Source organism: Chrysochloris asiatica, unplaced genomic scaffold, assembly GCF_000296735.1.
Source record: "Chrysochloris asiatica unplaced genomic scaffold, ChrAsi1.0 scaffold00107, whole genome shotgun sequence".
Taxonomy (NCBI): Eukaryota; Metazoa; Chordata; class Mammalia; order Afrosoricida; family Chrysochloridae; genus Chrysochloris; species Chrysochloris asiatica.
The window spans coordinates 9,181,519-9,193,418 of NW_006408625.1; the positions used below are offsets into that span (position 1 = coordinate 9,181,519).

At 43.7% G+C, this 11,900-nt stretch overlaps 1 protein-coding gene across 3 annotated transcripts in view; it reads left to right on the top strand.

Moving 5' to 3' along the window:
* Positions 1–11,482, top strand: part of PKNOX2 (PBX/knotted 1 homeobox 2) — a 135,025-nt gene extending 123,543 nt beyond the window's left edge. Inside the window, exons 6-9 of one of the 3 annotated variants that reach the window (XM_006867660.1) lie at positions 8,815–8,891; positions 9,793–9,928; positions 10,841–10,975; positions 11,018–11,125. In XM_006867660.1, coding sequence (XP_006867722.1) covers positions 8,815–8,891; positions 9,793–9,928; positions 10,841–10,975; positions 11,018–11,125 — 456 coding nt within the window. Of the gene's footprint in view, positions 1–8,814; positions 8,892–9,792; positions 9,972–10,840 lie in introns of all 3 variants that reach the window. The other 2 variants (XM_006867659.1, XM_006867658.1) reach the window with 2 other exon arrangements.
* Positions 11,483–11,900: the final 418 nt, after the last annotated feature.

An 11,900-nucleotide genomic window follows, 5' to 3' on the forward strand; every position in this document is an offset into this window, starting at 1 on the left:
ATTTCTTGGCAGAGATGAGTGAGTGCCTCCTGTGCTGCCTCACTTTCTTGAAAGATTTCAATTTTTATTCCATCAATTCCTGGTGCCTTGTTCTTTGCCAATTCCTTCAATGCACCTTGGACTTCTTCCTTCAGTATCATTGGCTCTTGATCATATGCTACCTCTTGAAATGGTTGAACATCAACCATTTCCTTTTGGTACAGTGACTCTGTGCATTCCTTCCATCTTCTCTTGATGCTTTCTGTATCATTCAATAATTTGCCCAGAGAATCCTTCAATAACGAAAGTTGAGGCTTGAATTTTTTCTTCAGTTCCCTCAACTTGAGAAATGCTTAGCATGTTCTTCCCTTTTGGTTTTCTAATTCCAGATCTTTGCACATTTCATTGTAATATTTGACTTTGTCTTCTTGAGCTGACCTTTGAAATTTTCTGTTCAGCTCTTTTTATCTCATTTCTTCCATTTGCTTTAGCATTTCTAAGCTGGAAAGCAAGTTTCAGAGTTTCTTTTGACATCCATTTTGATCTTTTCCTTCTTTCTTGTTTTTTAATGACTTTTTACTTTCTTCCTGTATGATGTTCTTGATGCCATCCCACAACTCTTCTGGTCTTTGGTATTTTAGTGTCTAATGCATCCAATCTGTTCTTCAGATGATCTCTAAATTCAGGTGGGATATATTCAAGGTCATATTTTGGTTCTCATGGACTTGTTTTCATATCCTTCAGCTTCAGTTTGAATGGTGCATATGAGCAATTGATGGTCTGTTCCACAATCTGCCCCTGGCCTTGTTTTGGCTGATAATATGGAACTTTTCCACTCTCTCTTTCCACAGATACAGTTCATTTGATTTCTGGGTATTCCATCTGGTGAGGTCCATGTGTATAATCATCTCTTATGCTTAAAAAAGGTATTTGAAATGAACAAATCATTGGTTTTGCAGAATTCTATCATGCGATCTCTAGCATCATTTCTATCACCAAAGCCATATTTTCCAACTACTGATCCTTCCTCTTTTTTCCCAACCTTTGCATTCCAATTGCCAGTGATTATCAATATATCTTAATTGCATGTTTGATCAATTTCAGATTGAAGAAGTTGTAGAATTCTTCTATTTCATCCTTACTGGCTTTAGTGGTTAGTTCATGAATTTGAATAATAGTGGTATTAACTGGGCTTCCCTGTAGATGCATGGATATTATCCTACCACAGATAGCATTGTACCTCATGACAGATACTGATATGTTCTTTTTGATGATGAATGCAACACTGTTCATCTTCACTTTGTCATTCCTGGCATAGTAAACCATGTAGTTGTCAGATTCAGAATGGCCATTACCAGTCCATTTCAGCTCACTAATGCCTAAGATATCAATGTTTATGCGTTCCATTTCATTTTTGACAATTTCCAATTTTCCTAGATTCATATTTTGTTCTGATTATTAAGGGATGTTTACAGCTGTTTCTCTTCATTTTGAATTGTGCTCCATCAGCAAACGAAGGTCCTGAGGGCTTTACTCCCAAGGCTCCCAAGGGCTTTATTCCATTCACATCATCATGGTCTACTCTACTTTGAGGAGGCAGCTCTTCCCTAGTTGCATTTTGAGTGCCTTCCATCCTGAGGGGCTCATTTTCTGGCACTATATCTGACAGTGTTTCGCTGCTATTCATAAGGTTTTCAGTGACTAAATAGTCAGAAGTAGTTCATCTCTCCTTCTTTCTAGTCTGTCTTCGCCTGGAAGCTCATCATCACCATGGGTGACCCTGCTGGTATTTAAAAGCCCATGGTAAAGCTTCTAGAATCACAGCAACTCACAAGTCACAACAGTATGACAAACTGACAGATGAACGGTGGACAAAGTTTTTCAAGGGGTATAATAAAAGAGCGGAAAAAAATTGAAGGTCTGAGCAACAGGAAAGGGAAATTACATGTGTGACTCCCTGTACTTCTATCCATTTTAAATGGTTCTCTTTTTCCATTTTAGCATCTCTACCATCACAACATCAAGGTGTACTCTACCATTGGTGACATCTCACATTTGATAGCATGTGGTCTTTTCAGGGCTCCTCGCCATTCTGGCTGTCTCCCTTGTTCTCTACCCTCTGAAAGCAATACCATGCCAATTGGGTTGTGGCTTACAGCAGTCCCCCACAGAGGTCAGGAGTAAGAGGCAGGGAAAAGGAGTGCTTGTTGACTCCAGCAGAGCTGGTTGTGGCAGAAAATAGGAATGGAACATTCACTAAGCTGAGTCACACTCTAAACCACACTCAACAGGCAGCATGTTGCTGGTTATTATGTGTTATGTCCCTTAATGACCTAGTTTGGCCTCAGGGTTAGATCCAGATGGGGAGGAGGTGGAAGGACAATCTCAGAGTGGACTTTCAGTGAAATAAGTGGTGTTAAGGCTTTAGTTCTACAGCTAAGGCCAGGGACTTTTAGGCCAGCCCCAGCTAAGCTTCTTTCAGACCCAGGACCTACAACAGAGCCCACTCTTCATACTGAAAGATGCCTTCAGCTTCAGTTCAGTCCAGATAAAACTTTAGTTATGGGACTATAAAGGTAGGTACCAGACAGTGAAAAAGAGTTGACATTAGATTTCCAAGGCACTTCCTGATGACAACTATGGTACAATGTGAATACTACCTTTCTCATCTGGGAGGCCTTGGAACACTTAACAGAGTGAGTTGATGGACCACTATATGTTTTATCTGCACTTGTCCCCAAGTGCCAAGAGATGGGTACTATTTTGTTATTCCCATTTTAAACCAAGCAAATTAAGGATTGGAAATATCGAATAAGAAATTACTAAGGTTACATAGCTGGTAGAGGTTGCATACAATGCTTGGACCCACCTTCAAAGGCCATGCTCTCAACCCTCAGACCACACTGCCCCATCATCTAAGGGTCCATGCTGGTCCTAAGAAGAATCTATCATTTTCTGGTTCCTTCTGTATTCTTTTTCAAGGAAGAATGATCTACTTCTACTGGTATGGCACTGTAAGCTAAGCACTGGACTGCAAACTACAAGGTGCATGGTTCAAACCCACCAGATGCTCCTTGGAAACCCTGTACGGGGTCACTAGAAATTGGAATTTACTTCATGGCACTTCACAACAACAGAGAGCTGTTGTCTGTGCCCTTTCTTTCCAATTCCAGAGGAGTTTCTCCAAATAGTGATTAGCAAGCAGCTATCATGGCTTTGTGGTTTACCATGATCTCATCTGATTCCTCTTCTCGTACTTGGCCCCAAGCCTTGCCAATTGTGCTAAAAGTAGCACTGACTAAATCGAGGTCTGTCCAGGGGCCAGGACTATTTTGACACTGTCCTCAGGAATCATCTGGTCTGAGGCATGTATAAGCTGGAGTGTTTCCATAAGCACTCAGATGTGGTGCTAGGAATGTTCTGGCCAAAACACCTGTCCCCAAAGCTGGGCCAAATACTGCTGCTCCTCCCATGACCTTTACCATGTGCCTACTGAGATACTGGTCCAGGAGGGATAGATGGTGGGGACATTCATGGTAGAACAACAAGGGATCGCTAATGTGGAGCTCTGGTAACGTAGTGGTTACGAATTGGGTTGCGAACTGCAAGGTCAGCAGTTCGAAACTACCAGCTGTTCCACGGGAGAAAGATGAGGCTTTCTGCTTCCGTAAAGATTTACAGCCTCGGAAACCCTGTACAGGGTCGCTAAGAGTTGGAACCGACTCCATGGCACATAACAACAACACTGTGGAGCACCTAGATTATTTTAGTGACACCTTTAATGGGAACATGTTAATCTCTATATTTATGATGTCTACCCAGATAGCAAACATTATCTATCCAAGCAAGGGATGGGGAATTTTGAAAGTGGAAGAGATCTGACTGTCTTAAACAGAAGTCTTAGTGAAAGGCTCCCACCTGGAAGGTCCATCCCTTTTTCTCTACTAGACTGCCTTGGCCATTCTTTAAAATCCAACTGAGGTCCCAACTGCCTCGAGAAACCTTCCCTGACCAGTCCAGCTCACCCCAGCCTTTTCTTTTCATCTTTTGGGTATTTAGCACTGATTCTCCTTTAATGGAGTTTTTGTCCTTTGTCTGTGGCTTTTCCATCAGTTATGAGGTCTTAAGGTCAGACAACTTCCTCTTGCTGGCTCTGGATACAGCAGGCCCCCAGCATTGGTGAGTTATATCAGCACAGTTGGCAGGGCCAGCCTTCTCTGCGGAACAAATGAGTCTGCCATCACTTTCTTGTATTAGTTTACTCATATGGTCCATTACATGAATATTAAATATTGATTCTTTACCTGTTGCTGGTCTGGACACTGGAGATGCAATGTCTCATTAGGCCTGACTCCTTCCTTATAGCAGCTTGCAGTCTAATGAGAACACATATATTACCATACTAAAATCAACCAGTTGCCATTGAGTTCATACTGATTTGTGCAACCCCATGTGTGTCAGAGTAGAGCTGTTCTCCACAGAATTTTCAGTATTTGATTTTTCAGAAGTAGATTATAAGACGTTTCTTCCAAGACATTTCTGAATGGACTCAAACTGCCAACCTTTGGTTGGTAGTTGAGTGCTTAACCACTTGTGCTACCCAGAAATTCTACATTAACATGTTAAGTGCTGTCGATTCAGTTCCGACTCATAGCAACCCTGTATAGTGTTTCAGAGGAGCAACTAGTAAGTTTGAACCAACAACCTTGCAATTCAAACGGACCTTGTAGTCGAGTGCTTATCCTACAGCACCACACCAGGACTTCTCTCCCGCAGAGAGGGCTAGATGCAGTTTCTGAAATGTAGTAGTACTGTATTTCAGTGGTACCCAGGGAGTTGATCAGAGGATTTGATCCCTGAGCACATGCTCATAAAAACTCAGAAGAGCAGACAGTGGGAAGCAGGGAGAAAGTGCATTTAAGTGGAGAAGATAATCTGTGCAAAGAATGAAGGTATGGAAGGGCCTAGTAAGGTCATATAAGGCCCAGAGCTGCCGGGGTTTTGCTATGTTCACAAATCAGCTGGTCCCAGAGAAGGTTATTGCCTTCTTACCATGGCAGTGGGGGTTGGAATCTGAAGATCTAAAGTAAGAACCACAGAGCCTTGCTTCCTCTGCCCCTTGGGGCCTGCAGTGTCTCCACCCAGTTTCCCTGCTGCTCCTTCCCAATTAGAATGAAACGGGCTCCTGTGACCCTGATATGCTTTCCTTCTTGTTAGAAGCTTAATATTGTATGAATCACAAGTCCTGATGCCTAGCCTGGCAGCCAGGATCAGAGGTGTAAATTAAAACAACATATGACCCTGATTGCCTCAGTCAGGGGCTGCTGAGGCCAACTGAAGAGGTTGTTTCGCTTTGTCACTGATAAGGAGAATACTACCAAAGCTGTTGATTTCAAACTCTTTCCTTGGAGAGCTATAAGCATCTTGCAGACATCATCCAATCATGATAGCACTAAGAGAAATCCTTTCATCAAGCATTTGAAAAGTATTATTTCATTAATAGGTTGAGGACTTTAAGATGTAAGGTTAAGTGGCATGCCTGGGATCTCACAGCTAGTCATGATAAAGCCAGAATCTGAGCTTCATTCTGATTATAAAGTCCAAGCATCAGTTTTTAATGCCGTCCTGAACATAAGAAATAATCCTGACCTGAGGGAGCTGGACAGCTCTGCCCTATAAGCACCCTTTCAAGTATCTCTATTTCCAGGGCAAATCTCAAACACATAAGACATTCACTACACCTTTATTATGTGCCTACCATGTGCCAGGGACAGTGTTGAGGGCTGGGAAAGATGCAAAGAGGCATAGCCTCAAAATCTTAAGTAAGTGTAGGGTTACACAACCAATTAATGTAACTATACACCTGTAAAAAGTTAAATAGGCAAAAGTTGCGTAATGATGTATTTACAACAAAGATACCCCCCTTCCCCCCCAAAAAAGTAGCTACTGAGGCTGTTTATATACAATCAAACCATGGATTTGGTTTCTTAATTTGGGAATTTAGGGTTCTGCTTTCCAGGGACATTCCTGTTAGTTGGCCTAATAACATGAATAGTTCTTCTGTTCTACCTCTTAGTTCAATGCATAGTGTCTGCGGTCTTGAAAGCTTACAAAGCCATCCAATGTACAACTGCTGGTCTTTATTCATCTGGAACAACAGAGGAAAGAGATTCTGGAATAAGAGGAGAATCTGGAATGTGTGACTAATTGCCTCCATAAACAACTACCTCCTTTACCATGAGACCAGAAGAAGTGGATAGTGGCCAGCTACCGTTACTGAACATTTTGCTCAATGATCCCCTAGAAGAATCCTGACCAAAAGGGGTAAAATATAGCACAAAGTTTCAAATCCATATATTCTGGAGCAGTGGAGGCTGGATGAACCCCTGAAACTATTTCCCTAAGAAAATCTTTAAGCCTTAAATAAAAACATTGCCCTGAAGTCTTCTTAAAACTAAACAGTAATTTAGTTTATTACTAAAGAATGTCTTCTTTGAGCAATGTGCTCATTTGTCTATATGGAACCAACAGCAGTTTGAAAGATTAGATAGAAAACACCATAGAAGGCAGTGAGTTTCTGTTAATGGGGAAGGAACAAGTCAGAAAAAGAGGGTAAGAATGGTTTCACAACTCCGAGAATGTAATCAGTGTCACTGAAGTGCACATACAGAAAGTTAAATTAGTGTGTTTTTATTTAGTATGTTCTCAAGAACAACAACAAAAAGTAATGAAGACAAATTATTATTATATATATATAAAAGGAGGCCCAGTTACCATATGCCTCACCATCCAGTGGTATGGACCCTGTATAGTATTAGAAAACAATTTTGGTCTTTGGCCTTTGTTCCTGTGACGTTACCCTGGGACTAATTGAAGTCCCTTTATCTGAAATATCCAGATCACACCTGAGGATCTGTACTAACACATGGGGAGCTTTCCAGACCAGAAAAGACTTGCCTGATAGGCCAATGTCAACTAACCTCAGGAGGCATGATTTAGCATATCATGCATATGCAATAAGTGTTCAATCATGACTGGCTGATAGAAGACCTGAACATGGAGGCACAGAGAGCTTCCTGGTTAGCAGATGGAGGGTGATGCACCCTCTTTGGGATATGGAAACTTCACATTGAAGTTTCCCTCCCAGAACTTAGCCATGCTTATAGCAATTCTGATTCATATATTTTTGCTACAGTAAACTTATAATCATAAGTATAGTGCATTGTATGAGTTCTAAGTTGTTGCAGTAAGTAGTATCAAACCCAAAGCAGTAGAGTCAGCCAGTAGTAAGGGAGCCCAGCAGAGTTCTCTGAGCTTATGGCTGGCACCTATCCTGAAGGGGTACTGGGAGAACCTGAAATCTGTGGCTTGTCAGAAGTTTGAGGTATCATGTGGACTCACTAAACATGCAGCTGGCATCTATTTGGCAGTTTGGAGGATGGTGTCATGTTAAAAAGTGTGAGATCTGCCCAAGGTCTGAGTAGCTAGGGTTTGCAGCTGGTGTCAATCTCTGATGATACAGAAGTGAGAAAGTGGAACTTTGAGCACTCCTTACATTCTACTTCCTACTCACAGAACTGTTCCTCTTTCCACAATGGCCATTCAAAACTTGCCCATCCTTTAAGGTGACCCACTCAGTCCTCTCCACCACCCAGCCCAACATCAGTCTCTCCTTCTAACCTTATAAAGTGCTATTTATTACCCCACCCACAACGGCTCCTGCTTTATTTACTTTCTTTCACAAAGCAGTTATTTGCATGCTTACTATGTGGAAAACATCAGGGATGCAGAAATGAGCAGGACGTGATGTTGGCTGTAATGACATGAGGTCTAAGAGGGGACCTGACACACAACCAGCATATGGACTGAAATACACCAGGGACTATGGGAGACAACTTCCCCACTAAGTCACTCACTTCCACACAAGCACTGGCTTAGCCTCATTCTCCCTCCCATGAAGTCATGAGAGGAAGACTGGCTAATACCAGAAGAACTAAGCTCCAATCCAGGTGTTGCCATCTGGATGACACTGAATTAATTAGTCATTTAGTTTCTTCATTTGTAAAGTGGAAATGTTGTTAGTACTCATAGTCTCAGTGATATGCTTTATTAAGTGAAATTAAGTGCATGAAAGTATCTCGCATGTTACAAATGTTAAGTGGTAGTGGTGGTTGTGTGCTGTAGAGTCAGGTCTGACCCATAGCGACCCATAGCGTACAGGGTTTCCGAGGTTGTAAATCTTTACAGGAGCAGAAAGCCTCATCTTTCTTCCACAGAATTGCTGGTAGTTTCAAACTGCTGACCATGAGATTAGCAGCCCAACTCATAACCACTACACTACCAGAGCTCCTTACTACATAAGTAGTGGTTATCATTTTATTTATCTTCTGGCTCCTAAGAATACCTAATGTAAACCTAGGTACATAGTAGGCATTTAATAAACATCAGATCATTTAAATTGAGTTAAGGTTTACATTCCATAGTCTTGTGGGTTTTTGAGGACATAGAAGACCCTAACAATAATGATGCTGCCTGGTGGTGAGACAGCTGTGAGGACCAAATGAAAAGGATGTGAAAGTATCTTGGAAGCCATAAATATTAGACTATACTTATTTTTGGAAAACCACCTAGGTCTGCTGCCCCTATAGTAGAGGGTTGCTAAAGCCAGGTGACCCTGGATGTGGAACCATAGGCATTGGGCAGTCTCCCTCCAAGCCCTACATCCATTCTCTTTGGGGAACAAATTTTCCCCAGTTTTGACTTTTACATTACTCTAGCTGCCTGTGTCCATAATGGTGTGCCCACCCCTCATTAGCCCTTCCCCTCTCATTTCAGCACCCCTATCCAACGGAGGATGAGAAGAGGCAGATTGCAGCCCAGACAAACCTCACCCTCCTGCAAGTAAATAACTGGTGAGTAGCATCACCTGCCCACAGGCTCAGACCCAGGGATCACTTGCTTGGCGGAGTAGGAGAAGAGACTAGTTTGCCCAGTGCCACCTTAATCCTAGGCCAACTGCCACCACCATTCCTCCCATTTGGGCTTAGAAGCAAAAAGCCAGAATCTACATAAAGGCACCTGTAGCTTCATCTACAGCTTCTCAGTGCCCTCTGTTGGGGAATTGTGTCAGAAACATCACTGAAAGCTTCTTGCTGAATAGAAACCCAGCCCCTTGGAATGGCTGAAACAGACAGGATTTACTATATCAATGCACTGGAGGGACTACCAGTGGTCATCTTGTCTATCTGCTGCCCCCCAGTGTGGGCTGAAGTCAAACTAAGACATTCCGGAAAGCTTCAGTGGGAAGGAGGAGGAAGAGTTTGCCCATCTGACCCCACAGGGATTTAAGCTGTCCCGTTCTTTGTTTCTGGTTGGGCTGTCATTGAGAGAAAGGTCAGAGAACCCAGGCTCAACTCAGACAAAACTCACAAAATTACTGATGTGAGCCCTTGGCCCTCTGGAGAGAAGTTAGAGGTTGGCACTTGTGGCCAAGGCTCTTCCCACTTCTGTTCAATCCTGGTAGGTATGGAGCAGAGATTTAGGACCCTACCCCTTGCCTCCTTTCCTTGCTACTTGGAGGTCATCAAGCTCTAACTGATTTCCTGAGTGCCTAGTGCCCAGGGGCCTTCTCTCTGCTGGATTTTTACACCCTAGATCTGAATGTATAATGTATTAATAGATTGGTTTCTGTGAGTCTAAAACAGCTTAGCTCTTTCTGCACCCATCCCCTATCTCACCAGCTCCCCCTACCCTCTACCCTAGCATTACCATCCAAATGGTGATCAACTAAGTCTCCACCTTTAACCTTGACAGGTTCATCAATGCCCGGAGGCGTATCCTGCAGCCTATGCTTGATGCCAGCAACCCAGACCCTGCTCCCAAAGCCAAGAAGATCAAGTCACAGCACCGACCCACCCAAAGATTCTGGCCCAACTCCATTGCTGCAGGGGTGCTGCAGCAGCAGGGTGGTGCCCCAGGAACAAACCCCGATGGTAACAACTGGGGCTAAGTGTACTATAGCCAGGCATTTGGTAGAGGGCCTTAGGGGGCTTCTTCAGTATAGGTTGTACAATGATTCAAGGACTAAACATCTATTCACCAGAGTTCCAGCCCCAGTTCTGTTCATGTGCCTTTAAAGGAGGGGTTGTTTTATACATGTGTAAACAAGCCAAAAGCAACTTCACAAGATGGATGGGAGTAGGTGGTCATCTGAGCCAATGGCTGCTCAGCAGGCCCGCTTCTCTCCCCCACACTTGCCCTAAGTTCATAATCACCTTTCAGTGTCTGAACAGCTCTTCAAGAGCCAGGGCCATCTATAAATACTGAGGCAGGCAGCTGGCTTGTGAACTGAGGCCAGAGAGAGCTTTGTTTTCCTAGTTTCTACATCGCACTCTCCAGATATACTTTACTAATTGCCATTCGCCTAGTGCACAATGAATAATTCAATGAGCCAGATATTTTATAGCTTGGCCTGTGAAGATAGCTCTGTGTGGGAAGTGGAGTGGAGGTGTGCACATGTACATGCATACTTTCATGCATGCATATATTTATGTGGTTGTGTATAGGCTCCTGGGTAATAGGCATTCATCTTGCAAGGTATAATGGAAATAAACAGATTTGTGACTAGACCAACTTGGGAAAGAATCACAACTCCATTATTCCAGAGACTTAATTTCCTCCTCTTTACAATGGGGTCAGTGACACCTGTCTTATAGTTCTTAACATATCTCCCTGAAAGATTGTGGCAGGGAATGAATGGATGGGACACATCATACCAGGAAATTATCTAACTTTTAAGCTTAGGCACCATTAGAAACAAGGCGCTTACCCCTTGAGCCATTCCAATTAATCCAACACTGAGGTTCCAGTGCCTAACTGGGCCCCTACTGTCCTGACTTTTGCTCTCTCCTCATCTGTAGGTTCCATCAACTTGGACAACCTACAGTCCCTGTCCTCAGACAATGCCACGATGGCAATGCAGCAGGCCATGATGGCTGCACACGATGACTCACTAGATGGGACAGAAGAGGAGGATGAGGATGAGATAGAAGAAGAGGAAGAGGAGGATCTGGAGGAGGAGGCAGATGAGCTGCAGACAACAAATGTCAGCGACCTGGGCTTGGAACACAGTGACTCCCTGGAGTAGTTGGGCAGCCCAGACGGCACTGATCACAAGCAGGAGAGGAGTGTCGTCAGGGTTTCAGAGGGGTGGGGGAGGGACAGGAAGCACTGAAGGAAGTTGGGCCCTAGCCTCCCACAATCAGCAGCTTGAAGAAATTCAGGAGACACCCTACTCCTTCCCAACCACCAAGTTTCAATGAGTACCCCAGCCCTACTTTCCTAGAACTGCCAAGGACTTCATTTCACAGGGCCAGTCAAACAGCACATATGGAGAGACAGGAGTGAGATGTGGACTCACCCAATCCCGGAGAACAAAGGGCACCTGTGGCCATCCCATTGAAGGACTTGAGTTGTATACAAGCCTTGTACTGTGAGGCAGATTGGTGCTGTTAGCAGAGTGAACCCTTGCTAGGGGCAGAACTAGAAAGAAAGTAGGAGACAAAGGGGACCTTGGTTTGACTCTCAGAAGATTTTCAGCTCCTTTGAGGGACCTTCAATGGCAGGGGAGAGTCCAAAAGCATAATCAATAGCTGAGGAGGAGGATGGCCTGAAGATATCGTATCTTGCAAATCAGAATGAAACCTGATGTCACAGGTTCCAGCTGACTCCTTCAAAGTCCCTCTTTCGGGCATAGGCAATCAGGGACTTGAGAAAGAGGGATGGGAAACCACACAGCCTCCTTATCTCTCTCTTGAAAATAGATTGCAAACTGGTGAGCTCAGACTGTAGGAGGCTAAGAGAAGTCCTTTTACTTGGGTTGGTTCGAGGACCCCAGAAGTTAGCAGAACCTGGGTTGGGAG